The following is a 23,950-nucleotide window of genomic DNA, read 5'->3' as shown; positions in this document are numbered from 1 at the left end:
CTGTTATAATGTTTTGCGTGCTGGATATTATACTCGTACTCTTCACCCATACTGCAAACTACTACTTTGTCTACTATTACTTTGTATTCTCCATTTTTCTGCTGAGCCTGAAAACAATCAGCCTGGATTAGAGCTCTACCCTGGTCACCAAATGGTAAATAAATAAATATATAAATAAATATACACATATATACATAAACGCATACATAAATAAATAAATAGCAACTTCCTCTTGACTAGTAATACTGTAAATACAGTTAAAGCATTTAAATTCAAAATATAGTACTTCTGTCATATTTGACACATGATCCCACCTGGTGATATAGTGGTATTGAGGCACAGCATTGTCATCTCTCACCTTGGCTGTTGCAACAGACTGAGTGGGGGCACTTCCATCAGCTATCCCTTATTCAGAATTCTCAAGCAGGTATAATAAGAGGCTTCACTAAAAGTGTGCATATATATTTTCCAGACATCAAAGTCAATACTCCTGAAGTGTGATTGACCAAGTGTGCTGATGACTGCATGCTGGGCACTCTTATCCACTCATCTACTGGTACTAAAGAGCTCCAGAAAGAGCTGCAATATCTACTTACATGGTACTGAAAAACAAACTTATAGGCTCATAGCTATTTACTTACTAGGATATTGATTTGTGAGGATCTTAAGAAGCCTAGCCTTACATTCCCATGGCAGTTTTTAGCCCTTATATTTTGCATATAAATAATCCAGAGATGGGTCAAACAAGAATTTCTTGGGACATTTACATGATTCCTGTACCCATGAATGACAGGGATGCAAAAGTGGGATGAATTTGCAGTTATCCTTGTAAAGTGGGCATGCCCAGCAAGAAGAACTAACCAAATAAAAGCCAATAAACCTGGGAGTCCAAAAGAGACAAAAGGAGCTGCCAGTCGGAAGGAGACAAAAGGAGCTGGCAGTCAGAAAGAGACAAAAGGAGCTGGCAGACGAAAGGAGACAAAAGGAGCTGGCAGTCGGAAGGAGACCAAAGGAGCTGGCAGTTGGAAGGAGACAAAAGGAGCTGGCAGTTGGAAGGAGACAAAAGGAGCTGGCAGTTGGAAGGAGACAAAAGGAGCTGGCAGACGAAAGGAGACAAAAGGAGCTGGCAGTCGGAAGGAGACCAAAGGAGCTGGCAGTCGGAAGGAGACCAAAGGAGCTGGCAGTTGGAAGGAGACAAAAGGAGCTGGCAGTCAGAAAGAGACAAAAGGAGCTGGCAGACGGATGGAGACAAAATGAGCTGGCAGTTGGAAGGAGACAGAAGGAGCTGGAAGTTGAAAGGAGACAAAAGGAGCTGGCAGTTGGAAGGAGACAAAAGGAGCTGGCAGCCGGAAGGAGACCAAAGGAGCTGGCAGTTGGAAGGAGACCAAAGGAGCTGGCAGTTGGAAGGAGACAAAAGGAGCTGGCAGTTGGAAGGAGACAAAAGGAGCTGGCAGTTGGAAGGAGACAAAAGGAGCTGGCAGTTGGAAGGAGACAAAAGGAGCTGGCAGCCGGAAGGAGACCAAAGGAGCTGGCAGTTGGAAGGAGACCAAAGGAGCTGGCAGTTGGAAGGAGACAAAAGGAGCTGGCAGTTGGAAGGAGACAAAAGGAGCTGGCAGTCGGAAGGAGACCAAAGGAGCTTGGCAGTCAGAAGGAGACAAAAGGAGCTTGGCAGTCAGAAGGAGACAAAAGGAGCTCCTTTTGTCTCCTTCTGACTGCCTGGGTTTATGAATTTGCAGTTACCCATTAAGCTAAATGCAAAAAGAAAAAAATGCAGCATTGCAGTGTTGGGACAAAAGGGTGATCCCAAAGTATGTTACAAGTGGCATTCCCTAACAGAGACTGTCATTAGATACCCGGACACTTATGTGGGCAACTTTCTCACAGCTGAAAATCATTTTCCTCCATAGTTAGAAAATCCTTATGATATAAGTAATTTCTAAGAGAATATCTTCAACATCCAAAACAGCCATCTTACTAGTGTACTCTTCCTTTAGTAGACCCATCATCAAATGCAGAGCCCTCTTTTGTATGTAGAAATCTAACACTTTTGATGAACTAGAAAGTCCACATTGATTTTTAACCATGAAAATTAAAGTCTTTAATACTTCAGCTATCTTGATATATTAGCTTGACTCTCTTCTTATACTTAAAATCCTCCTAGCTGACCTGAGGTGACCTGTGTCTTGCTATTTCAGCCATTAAATACCCAGTTCTATTAGAGCTCCTATTTCTCCACAAAACTATTTGCCCTACAAACACCTGTACTGGGGACCTAAATCTTCACCAGCAAATAACAAGATCTACTGGTGAAATAGTTTCCTAACTTAACATATCGATGCCTATGGAATACGTTACCAGTACAGATCAGGTAAAGTACAAATTTGTAATCCTTTAAAGTTAGTCTTGATGACTGGATGGGTAGACAGAAATATACACCAAGGTTATCGTGGATGGATAGACAGAAATATGCACCAGGATTATCATGTGCAGCCTTGCTCTGTTTGGGAGGATTATCACTATTAAGTACTTGTAATGGGTGGCAAGAATTTTTAAGTATGTCTGCTTAAATGTGTATCTGGTTAGGCATCTTCTAATTCCTATGATCACTTGCCTAATATTGTTCCTGATTTCCTATAACAATTATGCCTTGAGATCTGTTGTGGTTGCCAGTACCTTGACGCCTCTCCTGTAAGATCTATCTTTTGGGGTAAATGTTCCTGAGTAATATTACCCTAAAATATGTTGCTTATCTTTTGATGTCACACTCCCTCAATGGCTTGATCAGTACACTCCAAGGGCTTGTGGTCGGTAAGGCTTCCAGCAACAATAATACAGAATGACTCAATGAAAATATTTCTTCTCAGAACTTGACAGGTCAGGATTCAATCTTTATTTCCAGCCATTCTCTATGTGCAGTTTGCATTTTCTCCCCGTGTATGTGTTGGTTTTGTCCGGGTAGACTGGTTTCCCTCCACAGCTAAAAAATGTGTGATTTGGTTGGCTAAACTAAATTGTCTGTATATTTATGTGTTGCATTTATTCTCACCCTTGTGATATGGGCCATGTCTGAAAAGGAACTATTGATCAGCTCACAAATGATAAAATAAAAGAAATAAAATCAGATGTTACTGTAGGTATAGTTTTAGCTGTAAGTATATGTTAGTGTAAATTGTATTTTTTTCAGGCCTTAGTACCCTTTGCTACTCTGATATCTCTCTACTCAATCTCATAGAGGCTCCTGAGGTGTGATTTATGCTTAACCCTTTGTGCTGTGAATACCTGCCATGCTGTTTGAACTCCGTCACCTAAACAGAGTCAGCAGAAATCAAACAGCCACACCAGAGGCATTAAACCTTTATTGTTACATTAACAATGCATGCTGGTGTGTCACTTTTCCAGCCCTTTCTGGAATAGGTTTATTTTACTTATTACATAGAGTACTTCCTTAGCAATGCTTAATACCTGTCTGGATTATTGGATGAGTGATCACAAATGTATATCTTGGATATGGAGGAAAAACATCTTAATCCCCACCAATACTGAGCAACATAACCAGGATTCTCAATAGTCTCTTGGCCATAAGCATAGTACTAACCTATTAGACTACAGCTTGTAAGACTGTTTCCTTTCTCTGCACCGGTCTTATGGAATTCTCTACCCTTTCCTAAAAATCTCACTTGGACTTCATTTCAGAGGCTTTGAAGATCTATCATTTGCAAAATGCATTTAGCCAGAGCAGTTGGAGTGCAACATGGTCTGTCAGTAATACCTTCTTGTAGATTATTGTAAGCCACTGTGATCTATTCATTAAATATACTTTATTTTCATTATTTTATATGCTATGTTATAAATGTATTGATTACAACATACACAATATTCAGTTTATTGCTATTTGTATACATGTTAAATTCTTCTGACTTAGGACAAGTAGAAATCTAGTTTCAGAATAAAAAGAACACTAATTACTACACTGTAGTAAAATGCAAATCTTTAGATCCTTTGTGATGTTTTGAGATAAGTTGCTTTTATCTGACTTGCACTGACAAAAATTACTTTATTTATGGCTGCTATTCACGGTACAAATTACTTAGTGCACATAACCAAAGATAACACATACATTTGTAGTCACCTGGATGCAAATCATTAATTAATACTGTGAAGGACTGCACAAACCACAGAAGCACTAACACTTTAATAGCAGCTAATTTATTTTGATGTGAGACTCTTCACTCAACATAGATTGTTGTGTAGTAATACATAATTCAAAGATTGTTGCGTAGTAATATGTAATATGCAATGCATAGATTGTTGTATTGTAGTATGCAATGCATCACATAATACAGTATTTAATAGACCCACAGGGTGTTAACATTTATTTAAAATCTGAGACCATGTATTAGCTTTCCCCTGATGTTTGGTGTTTCCTTCTGGTTTCAGATACTATGCTGTATGATTGATGCTCTTCTCCTGCAGGTACTTAGGAAACTTTCTGCAGCATGATGCAGCAGAATCATGGGGTTGAGCTGGAGAAACTAGTACGTGATGAATCCTTCAAATGCAGAACCTCGTCTTCTTCCTCACAAAGTCTCCTGGAACTTCCAAATGTCCCCACCTCCCACTCCTCAAAACCTCGCCTTCCACCCCTCAGTGTACACAGACAAATATCAGGAGTAGTAAACCCTAGCTTTGTCAAGGAGGACTGGTCACCCATCCATCACACAGGTGAAAAGAGCCACCAAATTGTCTCCTGTGGTATACTGTGCTGTGATTGTGTTGTGTTGTGTTGTGCTGTGCTGTGATTTTGGTGTCAAGTTGTCATAATTTCATTATGATAATCCCAGTTTGCATCCTATATCTAATTTAATGAGACATTGTGTAGTTCCATACAGAACTTTGCTCATATCAAAGTTATAGGCTATTTGGGAATGGAATGACTGAAGTGGAATGACTAAAATGCCTGCAAAAGTTTTTAAAAGCTATGTATTCTCAACTGACACATTCCTTAGATCTCATTGCTTCTTACAGCTGTATGAGACATACATTTCAGAAATGTTATATATCACCTAAGATCTATTCTTTGCTTTGATTTGTCTTATAGGTTTCAGGTACTAAAATTGCAGCAGACCATCCTCTTAAGATGTGTCAGACATATAACAGTATTAGTATGATACAATATGTATTTTTGTAAATTAAGCCCAGATCACTTGTATTTCTTTTCTGCAATGTGTTAAAAAGGTCATAACTATTAAACAAAATCTAGATGTCATCATTTGATCACTGTTGCAGTAGCCTATGCTATGTGGGCTGTCCTGACAAGGATCAGACCAGCCAGATAGCTTCCAGTTTATCCCACACCTGGAACATTACAGTGCTTTAGTTTTGACCACAAATGCAAAAAATGGTGGTGTGCATTGAAGAGTAATCGAGATTAGCTGATCATACTCCTAACACTTAACACCCAGGCAGCCACCCCCTTTACCCTAACCTAGTTACACTACGAACTAGAAGCTAGAACTAGTATTTTTAGTGTTTGACAATAATAATTTTACCTCATATCATTCATTTTTCTGGTCTCGGTTCCATTTGGAAAATGCTTTACAAATATAATAATTGTTGAGAGAAAAAGTTTTACTTTTTTGTCAAAATTTGTGGCTGGGCACTAGGACTTGAAGCTTTGGGAGTTGTCATAACAATTTTTTTTTACCTCAAAACTTACTTTTCTAGTAAGGTTATTTCACCATCTCTTGTAAGCTCTGCTCATTGGTCAAGTTTTTTGGTAGACAGATGGTCCCGTGTCCTGATTGAGATTTGCTTACTATTTATCACTTTTTATAAGGAAAGTAGTTACTTTTCTTTCAAAAAGTGTTGTTTGAGACTAAGGTTAGTGCGTTTGGTAGTTGTCACTTAGCAGTTCATCTCATAACTTAACCTTTCAGTCAGGAGGTAAAACCAAATCTTCCAGGTTTCACTAGCCACTTATCATAATACTTTTCCTGTAGACAGGCAGTCCTGGGTTCCTGTGGGGAATCCCTTATATTATATAATTTTTTGTGAGGGAAAATGCCACTTTTCTGTCAAAAATTGTTGTTAAGGACTAGGACTCATGTATTTTCATGTTTTCTACCAAAGAATTTTACCTCAAAACTTGAATTTTCTCTAAGGAGATATGACCAACTATTCAAAGCTCTGCTAGCCATTTTTTTGTTTTATTTATTATTTTATTTATTTTACATTTATTAACCGGGAAAGTCTGATTGGATTTTGGTCCATTTTCAGCGGAGGCCTGGGGAGAACAGTTCCATAGATACATTTTGGTTTTTTTTGGCAAGGACATGGACCTGGGTCCTAGTAACTCAATCATTCCCTCCCAGAGCCAAAAGAAGAAAAACATTAGCTGGGAGGGTTCTTTCTTGACTTTGGTTCCCCTTCACCTCAGCTGTTGATGGGTTACTCTGCTGTGACCATCTGCTGTTCCTCGGACTGCTCATCACTTTCTCTTGGTCCTTCTGTTGCTGTTTCTTGAGAAGTCACCAAGGACCAGGAGACAGACATGTTCTCTGCAGCTCAGCTGCCCTTGTAAAGTAAAGGAGAACCACTCTTTCTGGCATCAGGGAAGGGACTGGATGATTTTCCTTCAGCAAGTTGAAATAAGGAGCCTCATTCACAGAAAAAGGACTGTCCTTCTAGATGTTCTTTTACTGGGGGATCTACCAGACAACGGAAAGATAATATTAGACATTTATCTTCTTCTAAAGCAGATAAAGAAGATTGGTTAGGCTTTGCTAAAGGATTGCTTAAAGCCTTTCAGTCTTTATGTGCAAAATCTTCTGAAAAAAAGAAAATATTTTCCTGTCTCTCAAATTCTGATTCCCAGTCTCTGGGACAGAAGCTAGACTTTCACTGTGTTTCACACATTCCCATACCACAGAATGAGGAATCTGACTCTGAAGAAAGTTATTCTTCAGATTTTCCACTTGAATAGTTATCTCTTTCTAACACTATTGTCAGACTGAATGATTTGTTTCAGTGGGAACAAAAAGAAATGCAAGAATTCCAGCAAAGATATTATTCATTTTTGTCAGCATATATCTGTTCAACCTGGGTTGCCAGCCTTATAGGATGCTTTCTTTGTAAGCAGCAATTTGCCAGACAGCTGCTTGAATGCAGGAGACTGATAAATTATATAAGGCACCCCAGTGCCACAAATTCCTTTTTCTAATCCCTGGTCAAATTCTGCAGTTATTTCTCTGCCAAAATCAGCTTCTTTTAAACCCCTTATAGAAGCTAGCCATATCCCTTCTAACAAGCCGGGGAAAAACCTGCAATAGTTTTGGATAGAAAATGTATACTTTTTCCATCTTAGCATTCAGAATAGTGAATTGTCAGCCTCACATTTTTAAATTTCTGTTGGCTTTCTTTGACAATATGAGAAAGTTATTTGCTGATTGCCCATCTTCATTAACTAAAGCATCTCTGAATTCACTAAGTATCATCTGTGTTTCAGGTAACCAAACATGCACTAAAATGTGTTGATGTTTCTACAGCAGTTGCCACTGAGTCAGTGATGAGAGGATTTGCCAGGCTACATTCCCAGAATATACCAAGGATGTCAAAACTGAGATCCTGTTTATTCCCCTGGATAAAGAAGTATTGTTTAGTCCTTCCTTTGCTAATGTCATTAAAAGATTTTTTGAAAGGAGAAAGTTAATACAGGAAGTTAGCCAGATTTTGCAAACCTACTTGCCAAAATATAATAGAAACATTTCTTCCCGTGCAGATTCCTTTTTCAGGAAACACAACAAGACATAGGTAAACAATATTTCATAATGTCATGGCAGGTAGGTTTAAAGACGAAAGAAAAGTACTCTCAAAAAGAAGAGTAATCTAAGAAGAGATGTTATGTGATCCTATCTCGCCTACATTCTGAATGATGGGTTCGGAGCCGATCCCTCGGCTCCGACTCGGCACGCTTATGCCAAAGAGCGAAGTCTCTTATTGGCTGAGCTTATTATATCCCAGGATGCACCACTACCATTCCCCCAGATCTCGTTTGCCGCTTCCCTGCGAAGACGTGGTCTCGAGCTGGCTGGGCTAAGTAGTTTATTAAACTAACTTTTCTGTCAGTTTTTTGCTGTTTTTGCTCACAAAAGCTGTTTTAACAGCTATCGCTAACTTTGTGTACGATTTGGATTTGGAATTGTTGTGTGTGATTGGGTTCAGTTTGTTTTCGGCCCCCCCTCCATCCAGGGCCTTCCCGGACTGTTAATATTTTAATTACAGGGTCTCTAATAATTGTTCAAATTGGGTTAGAGTTACCTGTTCTTTTTACAGGAAGAGTTGGCTTTGTTTATTACTGTAAGCTTATATCAGTAGTAAAAAGTTAGTGTACTTTCCTGTCAGAGTGACTAGATTTGTGTATCAACATGTCTCAACCTCATAGGCCTTCGGGCTTTAAGAAATGTTCTAAATGTGCTTTTAAGATGTCTGTTACTGATGACCATCTACTTTGTGTGTATTGTTTAGGGGCAAAGCACTTGCAGGAGTCATGCAGCGTATGTCACGCTTTTTCCTCTAGGGTCCTCCAGGAGAGGAAAAATAAATTGATTCTCAAAGGCTTGATTAAACCCTCTTTCGAAGAAGCCTTGGCTTCCTCTCCGACTCCTGCCAAAAAGAAAAGGGCTTCGGCTCCGACCAGTCCGTCGGATCCGACTGCCAAGAGACCTAGGCAGGCCTCTCCTTCGGCTCCAAAGACTTCGGAGCCGAGGTCGGAACGGTCTGCCTCGATGCCTCCAGTATCGACTCCTCGGGCTTCGGAGCCGATGGCTGGGGCATCGAGGCGCGTCACCTTCGCCGGCTCCACTTCTCTCGGAGCCGACAAGGGTCGACCGCTCAGACACTTCCTCCTCGGCGAAGTCTACCTCGGCACCGATGGAATCTGGTGTGTGTGTTTCCTCGGCGCCGATTCTCATCGAGTCGCCTCGAGCCGGTCCCCTAGTCCCTTGGGGCCGAGGGAGAGGTCTTCTCGAACCCGTTCTGTTTCCTCTCGGTCTCGAGAATGTCGGATTCTGATATAGACAGGGTGCTCCAAAGACTTTTCCAGTCCCCAGTCTTCCAAAATTTGTTTCGGTTCCGACCCAGTTGGCCTCGGAGCCGATGACCATGACCCACCCCATTGACATTCCTCCTCCGACTGCTTGGCTCCGTGGAGCAGGTGCTCTTGGAGCCGGTGGAGATCTCAGGGTCGGCTCCGACCCTTACTCCAACCCGGGCCCTCGGGTCCGAGTTTGTACGCTGGACTTCTTCGGCTGGACCCGAGGGTGATGTTTGGGACCTATGCTTTCGGTTCCGAGCCTCCCTCTCGGTGCTTGCTGCGGGACTTCCGTCTGCCATCATGGCCCGGAGACCGGATTCTCCCAGGATTCTGGGGTCCGGCTTTCGGGCCATGAGGAGTGCCCTGGCCAAATCCTCTTCGCCATCTCTCCGGTTCTACCAGCACCTTCCCTGGGCGTGGAGACTGGGTCTTTGGCAGTTCCCTGTCCGTAGCCAGCGGAGCCCCGAGGCCTGAGGTTACCCCCAGTGGGGGTTCCCCTCTTCCTGAGGGTTCTTCGGAGTCATCTCCAGAGGAACCCCCAAGGAAGAGATCGTGCAAGAGGAAGCACGTGGACTCCCCCGAGTCTATTACATCGGACACGGATATGGATGATGCGGAGGGGTCCCCTAAGTCGTCCTCGGATGATGTCTCCTTTGCAGACATCTTAGAGATCCTCAAACAACGAGGCGGCTGGATGTCCAAACCCCCCTCTGCGGACGAATCAGTGCTCCTCAAGGCCTTTGGGGCTCAGCCCTCCGCCTCCTGGGTGTCTCCGCCCTTCGACGAGCTTCTGGATTTAGTTTGTCAAGGGCGTGGGAACACCCGGATACCGTGGAACCAGTCCCTTCTCGCCCAAACAAATTCTTATCTGCTCCCCGAGAAGGAGTTCCTTACTAAAGGCGTGGCTGTAGATGCCATGGTGGTGGCATCTGCTACACAACAGGACGTGGCAGAGGCTTCAACGTCCATCCATCCTCCTAATAAGGAGTCTAGGAGTATGGATAGGTACGGAAGCGCACCCTGACTTCAGCGGCCTTTACCTTAAGGTCTCTGAATTATTTGGCACATTTTACCAGGCTTCAGAGGGATCTGGTCAAGGAGTTGTCAGACTCCTCTCGGGTAACCTACCTGAGCAGCTAGCCCAGTCCGTTAGCTCCCAGTTGGCTATCCTCACGCCAATTGCTAACTCGTCCATGAGGCTCATTTCTTATGCGGCCGAAGGGGCGGGTAGAGCGGCAGGCACAGGCGCTGCTCTCGTAGACAAGCCTGGCTCCGCTTGTGTCAGTTTGGAGGCCTTCAAGTCTTCCTTCGCCGACGCTCCTTTGATGGGTCCTCATTGTTTGGACCCAAGGTGAAAGACACCCTTACCCGCTGTGAGCAAGAGGGAAAACGTTATCTGCCGTAGGGGCCCGTTATTCCACTCCCTTCGGCCTTACCCCAAGGCCAAAGGAGGGGGGAAAATGTGGTTCGAAAATCTCGCAAGTTTTTCTCCCAACAGCAGGAAGATTCCCGTCCAGAGGCAGAGGGCGGGAAACTTTTCAGGGAGACGCCGTCCCAGAGGCGGCAGAGGGCCCCGCAATTCTGGAGACCGCGAGTCCTTTCGTGGCTCTTCAGCCTCCCATACGACATGAGGGATTGCCCGGCTGTGCTGCTCCGGAGCCAGTCGGGTGTCGTTTTGCCAAGCACCTAAAAGCCTGGGAGTCAATCACTCAGGACAGATGGGTGCTTCGGATAATTGCCGGAGGTTACACCATCCCATTCAAGTACTCACCCCCTCCGTCCAAGAGAATCCCGGACCCACCACCCAGTCAAAGGGAAATAGCAGCCGCAGAAGCTTCAAAGCTGCTAGAAAAAGGAGTCATCCAACCGGTCCCCACAGACCAAATCGGATCAGGAAATTACTCCAGGTTCTTTTTAGTGCCAAAAAAGACAGGGGACCTGAGACCAATTTTGGATCTCAGCAGACTAAACCTATCCGTCACGAAATCCAAATTCCGAATGGTCACGTTGCAATCCATTCTCCCGTTGTTGGAGAAGGATGTTTGGATGTGCTCCATAGACCTCAAGGACGCCTATTATCACATACCGATACATCAGGCGTCCAGAAGGTATCTGCGCTTCAGCCTGGGAGCCAGTCATTACCAATTTTGTGCTCTGCCCTTTGGTCTCACCACAGCCCCAGGGTGTTCACCAAGTGTTTGGCAGTAGTGACGGCTCACCTGAGGAGTCTTGGATTCCAAGTGTTTCCCTATCTCGACGACTGGCTCCTGACTGCCACCACCAGGCATCTACTTATGGACAACCTCAAAGCCACCATCTCCTGGGTGTTTCCCTAGGGATTACATTCAATTGGTCAAAGTCTGTCTTGCTGCCCTCTCAGCATAAAGTTTATAGGAGCAGAGATAGACTCAAGATTGATGCGTGTCTTTCTTCCTGCCGAAAGGATTCGAACTTTACAGGGCCAAGTTCTAGCTCTGATCTCAAGATCCAAAGCCCCAGCCAGGATGGTCCTACAGGTTCTAGGCTCAATGTCTGCCACGGTACTTTTAGTTCCTCTAGCAAGGTTACACATGAGGATTCTTCAGTGGCTCTTATCAACTCAATGGTCCTTTCAAGATCTTCCCTCAATCATCACATCATGATTACGGAAATATGCAAAAGGGACCTTCGCTGGTGGCTTCAGACATCCAACTTGGATCAGGGAAAACCCTTTGTTCTCCCCCCTCCGGTGGTTACCCTGACGACAGATGCCTCCCAGATAGGGTGGGGGGGGCATTGTCTGGGCAGGCTAGTTCAGGGATCCTGGCTTCCGGACGAAGCTCTTCTCCACATCAACGTGTTGGAGATGAGGGCTGTACTTCTATCCCTACAGGCCTTACACAAGTTTCTTCCTCAGGGCATCATCGCCATCCACACAGACAACATGTCGGTGGTTTGGTATCTGAACAAACAAGGAGGGACCAGATCGTATCCCCTTTGCAGAGAGGCCATGAGAGTGTGGGAATGGGCTGTAGCTACCAACCGCTTCTTGGTAGCGACCCACATCCCGGAAAGTCAAATGTATTGGCGGACAAATTAAGCAGGACAATTCTCTCTCCTCACGAATGGTCTCTAAACCGCAGTAGCAGCCCAGGTTTTCAAGAGATGGGGACGTGCTGCGACCTATTTGCGACTCCACAAAACACCAAGTGCCAAAGGTTCTTCTCCTTGATTCCACATCAGGAAGTACCAGCCATGGATGCTCTAGCACAACCTTGGCCAACAGGGTTGCTTTTATGCTTTTCCTCCAATTCCACTCCTTCCCAAAGTTATTCAAAAGCTTCTCAGCTAGGGTCTTCAATGATTCTGATTGCCCCATACTGGCCTCGTCAGATATGGTTTCCTTACCTGAAAAAGCATGCAGTGGACGATCCGTGGACCTTAGACCTGATCCCGGATTTGCTAATCCATCAGTCGGGACATTGGCATCAGTCTCTTCAATCTCTGAAATTGACAGCTTGGCTCCTCCACTTCCAACCTTAGTTAGAAGTCACACACTAGACCCGGAAGTTGTTCACATTTTATCTTCGGCCCACAAACCTGCCACTAACAAATTGTACCTCAGTAAGTGGAAGAGGTTTGCTATCTGGGCTCAACTCAAGGGCTTAGACCCTATCACTGCTCCTGTCCCAGAGGTTTTGAAATTCTTAACATCCCTATTTAATCAGGGATCTTCTGTCTCAACTATTAAAGTTCAACTAGCTGCTATCTCTAAATTCCATGAATCCACGGATCCTCCTTTGATGAGCAGCAGATTATGCAAAACATTCATTAAAGGTGCGAGCCTGTTAAGACCACCAGTTTTTCATCCTGCACCTCCGTGGGATCTTGATTTGGTGCTGCGCGCATTAACATCTCCCCCCTTTGAACCGGCTGCTACATGCGAGTTAAAATATCTGTCATGGAAAACGGCATTTTTAGTGGCTATTACTTGGCAAGAAGAGTCTCAGAGCTTCAAGCCCTGTCTATTAAACCACCGTATTTGATTTTCCACAAAGATAGAGTATCACTTAGGCCTAATCCATCCTTTGTCCCAAAGGTCTGCTCTAGTTTCTGTCTTCAACAATCTCTAGAACTACCAGTTTTCTTTCCAAAATTCTCTAATGAAGCAGAATACACTCTCCATAAATTGGATGTTCACAGGCAATTACGCTTCTATTTAGACAGGACTCAGCAACTTCGTAAGTCAGACCAGTTGTTTGTGTCCTTCTCAGATAATAAATTGGGCCAAACCATCACAAAAGCTACAATCTCAAAATGGATCAGAGATTGCATAACTCAGGCCTATTCTTCTTCGAATAAGCAACTTGCATCATCTATCAAAGCTCATTCTACCAGAGCTATGGCTACTTCTATAGCTTTTCATTCCAAGCTCGCTATTTCGAAATTTGTGCTGCGGCTACTTGGTCCAACCCGCACACTTTCATTTCCCACTACAAATTGGATGTGGCATCTAAAGGACGAGCTTCATTTGGTTCCACGGTACTCAGGAGTGTTTTCCAGTGAGCCACCCAGGATTCAGGTGCTAGGGACGCTGTCCCATCATTCAGAATGTAGGCGAGATAGGATCACATAACATCTTTTAGTTATGTACTCACCATAACTTCAGATGTTTGGGATCCATCTCGCCTCCATTCCTGATACCCACCCTCCTTCCCCCTGCCTTGCAGATCAGAAGAGATTGAATGGTTTTGAGCTCTACTGTTTTTATCTTGTTTCATCTGACGATGTTATATAAGCAGGGTATGCATGTGTGCATGTATGCGGACAAACTAGATCTGGGGGAATGGTAGTGGTGCATCCTGGGATATAATAAGCTCAGCCAATAAGAGACTTCGCTCTTTGGCATAAGCGTGCCGAGTCGGAGCCGAGGGATCGGCTCCGAACCCATCATTCAGAATGTAGGCGAGATGGATCCCAAACATCTGAAGTTATGGTGAGTACATAACTAAAAGTTTTACACACTCTGGATGTCCACAGGTAGCTCGGATACTACACTGGCAAGACAAAAATATTCAGGTCTTCTGCTAAACTGTTTATTTCCCATGAAGGTAAAAAAGGAACAATTCATGTCAAAACAGGTAATTTGTAAATGGTTCTCATGCTATTGCTTTTTGTTATTCTCACCATAATGAGACACTTTCAGGCAAACTCAGAGCCCATTCTACCTGGGCTGTGTCTATGTATCTGTTTTTTGGAAAAGGGAGGATTCTAGAAATATAGTAGAGGCAGGAACTTGATGATCTGTACACACACTTTTCCCAAACACTACAAACTAAATTCCTTCTTTACGTCCAAAGCAGGCTTTCCAAGGACTTTTCTCCAGGCTCTCCTGGACAGACTTTTCAACTCTTCCTATTTTGGAGGAACGTTCCTACTTTAAGCCTGATTTACCCCCACACAGGATATTCCATTTTTTTTGGAGATATACCTTTATTTTCAGGCTTGATTTACACCCTTCACACAATTTTCTGAATCCCTATCATTGCATGTCATTTTTGAAGCTGTTTAGTACACAAAAAACATACTACACACCAAACATTCTAGCAGCAACAATAATTAAAAAAAAAACCCTGTATCTTACATCTCCCTTTTGACAGCAAAAACAAATGAGATTCTATGGTAAAATTTTGCAGTACAGTTCATTAAAGTCTACAGATTTCATACTATATCTTTGATAATGTGCTTATATTTTCCATCTTTTTTGTCGCACTGTTTTTTAAACATGCATTTCTGAATAGTATCCCACATTCCTTCTGCAAGTGGAAAGAGTTATGTGCTAATTGTCATTTATATTTGATGCTAATTAGATGTCCAGATTTTTTAGCTGGGTGTTCCTCCCTTTCTTTATTAGCTCTGGTAGTTGCCTCATATAGCTTGGGCTATTGCAACAGTAATCTAATCATAACAGCACAGTTGTATAAGTAAACTAACCATAACTGTAGATATTCTAATAGATCACTGTTGCAGTAGATGCTTCCTCCCTTCATCACCATCTTTTTTGCTGTTTTATGCCAGGGGCATAGGATTTTTATTATTTTTGTTCTTCTTTAGCAGGTCTCTGGCCTCCCTCTTCTGGGACGAGACAGCTCTGGAATTTTGGTGCCATGGCCATTCATATTATACTGCTCTCCTCTGGTACTACAGTGGTTAGGACTTGTGAAAGGTGCCCTAAGGCTTTAGAAACTGGCTGGTTGATACAGTCCTTAGTAGGACATCCCAGATAGTGTAAGCTACTGCTACAGTGATCTAGTCAGACATTTATTTTATGGAAAGTTTACTTACATGACTGTTCTTTAACTAGGTCTGCCTGCACATTTTACACCATTAACCTTCGTCCTGGATCCTACTGACAGACAGAACATCTTTTAGGATAAGTGATACACAGAGGATAATAACACTTAAGGAATTAGTTTGGTAAATACTGTTGGATTCATTACAAAATCTGAAACAATGTTTTCATGTGATGATTTTGAAAAAGTGTTAACATTTTTGGGAAGTTTTCTAATAAGTATACCATACTGTTCAGGAAGACTGTTTGCTTACTATGTTGGTGATCATTGCCCAGGTAAAATCATATGTCTCAGCTCTCCTGTGCAATCATAACTGATAATTATCACAACCATCATTGCATTGCTGCACGAATTATAAAATGTAAGGGATTCTGAAACTCTAAATATCTTCACAAAATCCATAGATGAACCTGTTTGCATGCTCCTAAATTTAATATAAGCAAATGCAATTTATGTTTTTGGTAATACTTGTGCTGTAAATACAGCAGAACATTACTTTGTAAGAGAAAAGATTTGAGTTTAATAATTCACAACAGGCTGGGCTTTAAGCTTGGTTCTATGGTTACTAAGAATATATCTCTGTAAGTGTTAGGTCTGCTGTTTAAGACCATAAGCACCAAAGATAGAACTGTATTTGTAAACTTGTTAACATCCTGATTAGACATATCCTGGAATATCATGCCTGTCTGTACAGTTACACATGAATGGAAATTAACCAGTTTGACATGGTAGAAAAAATTGCTAAATAATCTCCTTACTTGCTGATAATATCATTTGAGGTTCATGGTCATCTATACAGTTATAAGAGCTGAACAGACTTTTGAAAAAACGAGTGTCATATCCTTGTTAGGTATGGATTTACTAGTATAAATTAAACCATTATGTTACTAGAACATAGCATTTATAATTGAGCTAAGGCAATAAAACAGAAAGAGGCAGGTTTGTCATACAAGTTGTCCCAAAAGTGTGGAATATCCTTCCCATAAGTATACAGATGTTATTTCACAGAGTTTTGGTCAGAAATAATTACTCTGTTCTAATTTGTTTTATTGTTTCTTTGTATGTATATTTAATTTTTAATCCAGTTATTATTATTAACTTCTTCCCATGCTTTGTGCAAAAATCACCTAAATAAACAAAATGTTTAAATCTAGCATTTATAACTGAGTAGGTGAGAGAAGCAGAGACATAGCATTAAGATGTTTGCATCCTTGTCTGCCTTTGATCCTGAATATAGGATTAAGTATACTTGTAAAGTTATGTGACTAAGTTGAAGGTGTGTAGGTCAGTTCATTTCCAACTAATCTTTCAGTACTCAGATGTTTGAAAGGGTATTCAAGTTGCAGTCTTGAGGCATGACTGCTACTGGGAGGTAAGCTGGAAAACAGAGTGAATTGTACCCCCTTCTCAGTTCTCTTTGGTGTCTAAAATAAAACCTTATAGGTTCACGGGTGATTAGTAGACTAATGATCCCAGGGCGGCCTTTTTAAGTCTAACCATGCTTCCCAAATATATCTGACAAGTTTTGATACCTGAGGGTTATTTTAGTGGATATATATATACGTTTGGGCATAGGTGATCAAGACTTTACAGGCTGTCTGTGTCTACTAGAGACATAGAAGCCAGACCAGGGGAACATTCTGGTTCCCAGTGCACTGCTCCAACTTGAGTGAATTGGATTAGAGAAGAATTCTGCTCACCAGCTTCACTAACTCATCTCTAGTAGACCTCGGTCTTAGCAGTAGTAAGCACAGTTTTATTTGTGAAGCCCCCTACCTCAGTAATGCATGTTAACTCTAACCCTAACACTCTCCTTGCCTCAGCCTTAACCCCACACCTTACCTTAAAAAAACTTACTATTACAGGGCCACTAGTCATACAAATAAATAGTGCTATTGGGGGAGGGGTTAATTTGAAGACTGGAAAAGGAAACTGTTTCCCTTTTTGCTCTTTCAGAGATTTAATGTTTTGGTAATTTGGCCTTATGTATGGTCACTCTTATTTTTGGTCACTATGTTTTGTTTGACATTAAGTCAGTTCAAGCATACATAAAGGAATCATATACATATATGTGTGTGTGTGTGTGTGTGTGTGTGTGTGTGTGTGTGTGTGTGTGTGTGTGTATATATATATATATATATGTATGTGTGTGTGTGTGTGTGTGTGTGTGTGTGTGTGTGTGTGTGTGCGTATATATATATATATATATATATATATATATATATATATATATATATATATATATATCTTCACACCAAACTCTCCAGCACTGTCACCAACAGTAAAATTAAAATTAAAATACAAAAGAAGCCCTACAAGGATACATGGAATAACTCATTTTAATAATGAATATATGGCAGAAGACAAAACACAAACTGGTTTCACCCCATGGCATCATCAGTGTGTGAACAGGAAATGGCAACAATGTAACCTATAAAGTCCTCATTTAAAGAAACAGACACACCATAACCAAATCATAATCACAAATAATGTATTTCACCTAACAAAAAAGCATATATTGACTCATAAATAACAACCATAAGCCTTGCTGAAAATTAAAGCCATCAGATCCTATTAATAATGTTAATTAAGTCCAGGTTTAAACATTGCCACTAGATGAATGATCCACATTGTTTATTTACAAGATAAAATGGTATGTTTGTGCTTATTAGACAAACCCTCACTCACCACCATGTCAGTTCCTACAAAAATAAAATGGGCAGTTGTGTGGTTTAACAAATGTTTATATAAAACGCCACTTCTTGGGCATCTACACTGAATATCACTCAAGTGCAATGCTTTTCTCTGTTTAAAGGGTCTAGAAGTCTGACCCACATAAAAGGCTCTGCACTGATACACAGCTAGGTAAACTACCCACTCACGGATATGCATAATCAAGTGTCTGATATTAAACACCCTAGGGGTATTGACTGAAGTGAAGGACTTAATTATAAACATAACTTTACAATATGAACAGTTTCCACAAAATGTACAGCCAGAAAACTTATGTCATCTAGTCATATAAGTATCACCCTTACTTATCTTAAAGCTGGAAGGATATTCACCTATCGTCCTGCCTCTGTGATAACCATAGAGGCAGATCTTGTCTAAATATTGACTAAAAAAGATTCTGCTTTCAAAATGTGCCAATATTTATTAATCACAGCTTTAAACTTAAAAGTATTAGAACCAAAAGTAGTAATCTAATGGGGTTTAGCTGAAACATCATCCACTTTTTGTTTAACTAAAGCCTCACTCACATCTGGATTATTTAAAAGAATGTCCCTAGAGTGCTGCAAAGCTATATCATAAGCAGATTTGACCACACTTTCTGGATATCCCCTGCATATGAATCTATTTCTCATACTTGAGGCCTCCTGCTGAAAAGTCATTCAGTGCTACATATGTGTCTTAACTGTAAAAACTGAGATTTAGGAATATTCTGAAGCATATGTTGAGGATGGCAACTCTAAGCATGCAGTAACGAATTGTTAGTAAACAGTTTACAATATACACTTTTCCATCAATCAATTTAGTGATATTGAGTTCCAAGAAATAAACATTACATAAATCTAGTTTCCAATAAACCTCAACCCATAACTATTAGAATTCAAGTATTATATAAAATGTTCCCATATTTCAACAGATCCACACTACACTACCCAACAATCATCCAAATAGCATAACCACATATTGAGATACCTAGAAAAAGCATTTCACAAAGTTTCTGAGTTTTCACAAAGTGTCACAGAGTTTTTGCAAAGTGTCTGACACCAGTGGTCGCCTTCTACCAAACCCAGGGAATTCAGATTTTCTGTACATAGATGACCTGTTAACACAAGTTACTTCACCACAAATTCTCCAGCAGCATGTTCAGTTCACACTCCTCCTCCTCCTCATCCTATATCAGTTGTGGTTTGCAATCAACTACAAAAAATCCTCCTTGCAGACATCACAGGTCTAGATTTTCTGGTCTACAAGCAGACTATAAAAATAATGCAGGCCTACTTACCTCAAGAGAAGGTGCAGAACTTAACAAACTCCTTACAAAACCTTGCCTCCCTCAACCAATGCTCAGCCAGAGAGATCCTAAGGACTCTGGGGTTCATAGAAGCTACTGTCCTAATGCTCCCCCTACCAGACTGCATATAAGCAAAATCCATTGGTATCTGAAAGCAGTTTGGTCTCAGTACATACCATCTGGACACAGTGATCCCCCTGTTACCCTGCCTCTAAAATGAAGTCTTATGGTAGAAGGATCAGGTGAAACTCAACCCAGGGGTCCCCTTCATTCCTCCAGCCCAAGTTCAGAAAATGCACACATGTGCCTCAGCCAACGTATGGGGACCTGGACAGGCACCCAATGAGTACAGGACAGATGGAAATCAATACCACTAAAAGAACACATCAATACAAAGGAAATGATGGCCATCATCCAAGCTCCTCAGGTCTTTCCACATCTCTGGAAAGTGGGTACCTACTAGAGTTCACAGGCAACACAACAATAATGGGGCACATAAACAAGTGAGGAGGGACCAGATATTAGCAACTGTTCAGGATGGCATGGATAGTCTATGACCTAGCCACCCAAACCCCCCCCCCCCAAAAAAAAAAAAAAAAACATGTCACTCACAGCCACTTACATCCAATCACAGGATAATGTGTTAGCAGACAATTTAAGCAGATCCTTAGAGGGACCCATATGAATGGACCCTGAACAGACAGGTATTCAAGGGCATCTTTCACCATTTGTGAGCCCCTCAGATAGACCTGTTTCCTTCATCAACCAACAAACAGCTTCCACTATTTTGCACCAGGGACTCCGCAGCTTGGAGGACAGATGTTTTCTCTTTTGAGTGAAAAGGGAAGTTCCTCTATGCCTTCATTCTATCTCACATTCTAAGAGTTCTTCTAAGTATCTAACAAGAACATATTCTTTTTCTTCTAGCCAGGTGAAAGTACTACAAACTGCCACACCAAGTGGATCTCATCACACAACAGAAAGCATTACTGATTCACCCCAATCCATCATCCTTAAATCTAACTCTGTGGATGATAGAGTTCTGACTCCCTAAAGGCACCATTTTTTAAGGATGTTATTAAGGTTCTCCAGGAAGCCTGAAGAATTCTCCTATTGGTGGCAAAGAAACGAATAAGACCCCAACCAATCAGAGTTACCTTCCATTCTAAAATATCTGTGTGAACTTTTACATACAGGTCTGGCCTACTCTTCCATCAAAGCCCACCTGTCAGCAATCTCCACTTGCTTACCTGTCATTGCCCTTCACATGTTCATATATGTGGTCAAGTTATTCCTTAAAGGGGTCCTGCATTTCAGACCACCTAGAAAGCCCACTGCCCCTTCTTGGGACCTCAGCTTTGTGCTGGAGAAATTTATCTTACCTCCTTCTGAACCAGCAACATCAGCAAACCTCAGATTCGGTACTTGTATTGTTCTACTGATCCTTACATCAGCTAGGAAAGTTTCAGAGCTTTATGAACTCATGAAAATTCTTCCCTTTCTTATTTTTCACAAAGAGAAGGTAATCCTCAGGACTAATCCTTCATTCATGTCTAAAGTAGTGAATGAGCTGTCTCTGAAACAGGCAATAAAGCTACCACCCTTCTTTCCCAAACCACAGAATTGGGAGGAAAGGATACAGCATTCTCTGGGCATTCACAGATATCTAAGATTCTATTCGCAAACTTGGAACAAACGGCTCACTGAAATCTGGAAATACAGTCAGGTACCAGAAGCAAAATCTCATTAAATCCATTTAAAATCACTGCTTTTAGATTTAAAATCAAATCCTTTTATTTATACATATAATGAAGGGGAAACCCCAGGTGAAGGCAAAAAGAAAGACACGGCCTTAGTAATTATAATAGATCCAGATGGGGTGACCCACACTCCTAAATGGTTATATTTATAACTTTAGTAACATTTCAATCACCCTAGAACATTTTTCTATTTTTGATTGAATTAAAATTATTTATAAGAAAAATTAATTTAGCACTTATCTTTGAAGGGCAAGAAAATTTTCAGGATTATAAAAACAATGTTGTATACAAAAAAATTTCCTTTAATCCCCCTCTCCATCCCATTGTTCAAGTTTTGAGGCTGCATGTATGGCTGATTTTTGCAAATTTTCAACTAATAAGAGATGCTACTAAAAATACAGTCTTACTCAGAAAGAAGCAATGGTGTTAGGCGAAATGTCTCATAATTTTGATATTATAACTATGAAACCAGATAAGGGAGGAAGTACTGTGCTTATTGACATGATAGATTATTCATCTATTATGTTTCAGATTTTACAGGATACTACTACATACCTTACAGTATCCAGAAACAAAATTAATATTGCCAACCACAAAATTGACCTTGTACTAGAAGATCTACTTATGGATGCTAGGATCACCCCTAAAACCTATGATTTTTAAAAGTGGAAAACCCCAGGGTTCCATCCTTTTTTGGAATTCCTAAGATCCCCAAAAGGACCACCAATCCTCCTTACAGACCGATAGTGGCAACCAGTGGATTTATGCCCCCTCCATTGCTGTTTACTTAGATAAATCTTTAAAAGTTGCCACAAATATACATTCACACATGTTAAAAGAGTCATGTTTTTTTTTAGGAAAGTTAACCCAGGATCTTATTTCTGACACTATAGGTTTTCTTACTACTGATGTGGTAGATTTGTTCTCTTCCATCCCACTAGATGAAGGTTTTTATAACAGCCTGAACAGTTTTGATTTATTAAAAGGACAAGACATAAATCTATATTTGGAACTTATCAGGGTTGTCGTAGAGAATAATTTCATCTTTTTTGAAGGTGAAACCTTCCAACAAATTAGAGGTGTCACCATGGGAGCATCTTGTACCCCTCTTTATGCAAATCTAGTCCTGCTAATTTGGAAAAAGAAGTTTATTTTTAAATCTGACTTTTGGAAGCATATAAAATTAGACACAAGATTATTGGATGACATCTTTATTGTATGAGAAGGCTCAGAGAACACTATAGAGGCTATTCTTGATTATTTAAACCACGCTTCTACATTTATGAAATTTACATCCTGTGTTAATAAAGTGGGGATTAACGATTTAGATACTAGGATAGAATTCATAGAAAATCAACCTTTAGAAATTCTTATTTTCTTTCTTGAGTGCACACCCATTTAAACAAAAAGGAACATCATTAAAGGGCAGTATGTGAGAGCTGCTAGAATGACCTCTAGTTATGATGACTTCCTAGATGAGATAAAATTTATATAATATGTATTCATTAAAATTAGGATATCCTTGGCAACTTGTTTCTGAAATTTCACAGAAAATTATCACAGGATATGGAACAAGATATAAATGTCTTTTAGGGGTTACATGTACAGAATTGGGAACAGAACATTCTTTTTTTGAAGAAAATTTTCAAAAAGCTGTGGTAGTTGAATTTAACCATGCTGCAGTTGATATGTTTTTTCAAATAACTGGAATAAGTTACGGTTTAATCCAGCGTTGGTTGGAATTTTGGGTACAGACTGAAATTTCTCTTTAAAACAGGAAGAAACTTAAAAAATACTTTTGAAGTGAACAAGAGCTACAAAAAGAAAAAAAAACATGGTGGAGGCACAAAAAATGTGGTAGTTGAGCCTATTGTAAGTTTATCTTTGAGGATGAAAATACAGTTTTACAAACTACATTTCATAACTTTTTTCAGAAAAGGTAATTGTAATAATTGTATTTTTTATTTTGCAATGTGTAAAAAGTCCATATGTGTTTATATAGGGAAAACAGAAAGGTCCCTAAAGAAATGTATTTACAAACACATATACAGCATCAGAACCAAAAAAGCCATCAATGCTTTATACAAACATACATTAGCAAAACCAGCATATAATGAATTTTTATTCGGTATCTTGGAGCAAGTCAATATAGACCCTAGGGGCGGTGATTGGGAAAAATATGTTACAATATAAGGAAATCTTGTGGCAATTCAGACTAAATGCCTTCATTGCCCTAGGATTAAATGACTACATTTCTACAAAACCAGTTTTAAAATGCAGGGCCTCAAAGCTATGATTCAAATTAGAAAATTTTTAACATTTTCATTTTCAACAATTAATTTTTTTATTTATTTAATATTTATTATTTTATTATTCCCTATTTGTAATATTTTTAACATACATCAAAATAAGAATTTTTATCATACCCAATATACACAATAATAATTTTTTGTCCTGGTCCCCTTCAGTAAACACATCACACCAAATGACATTTGATGACCTTTATTAATCTTCTATAAACATAACTTTGTTAACCAATATTTATTAATTACAACTGAACCATAGCATAGTTTGATCTTAATCACAGCATAATACATATAATGTTAATCAGGACAGCGTGACCTCATTCATCCTGACCCAGTAAGCAGCATGCATATCTCCACTCGCTTACTTTACTTATGCAGCAGCATCCCACCACTCACTGCATTTACTTATGAAACAGCATCCACTCACTTACTTTATTTAC

At 40.6% G+C, this 23,950-nt stretch overlaps 1 protein-coding gene across 2 annotated transcripts in view; it reads left to right on the top strand.

Moving 5' to 3' along the window:
- Window positions 1-23,950, top strand: part of CNGB1 (cyclic nucleotide gated channel subunit beta 1) — a 734,247-nt gene that overhangs the window by 90,379 nt on the left and 619,918 nt on the right. Inside the window, exon 4 of one of the 2 annotated variants that reach the window (XM_044081527.1) lies at window positions 4,474-4,722. In XM_044081527.1, coding sequence (XP_043937462.1) covers window positions 4,497-4,722 — 226 coding nt within the window. In that variant the 5' untranslated portion in view covers window positions 4,474-4,496. Of the gene's footprint in view, window positions 1-4,437; window positions 4,723-23,950 lie in introns of both variants that reach the window. The other variant, XM_044081526.1, reaches the window with a different exon arrangement.

This window comes from Protopterus annectens, chromosome 8.part0, assembly GCF_019279795.1.
Source record: "Protopterus annectens isolate FY-2018-M chromosome 8.part0, PAN1.0, whole genome shotgun sequence".
In the NCBI taxonomy this organism is placed as follows: Eukaryota; Metazoa; Chordata; order Ceratodontiformes; family Protopteridae; genus Protopterus; species Protopterus annectens.
Note: the sequence above shows the minus strand (reverse complement) of the source record. Positions and strands in the feature narration are given on the sequence as shown.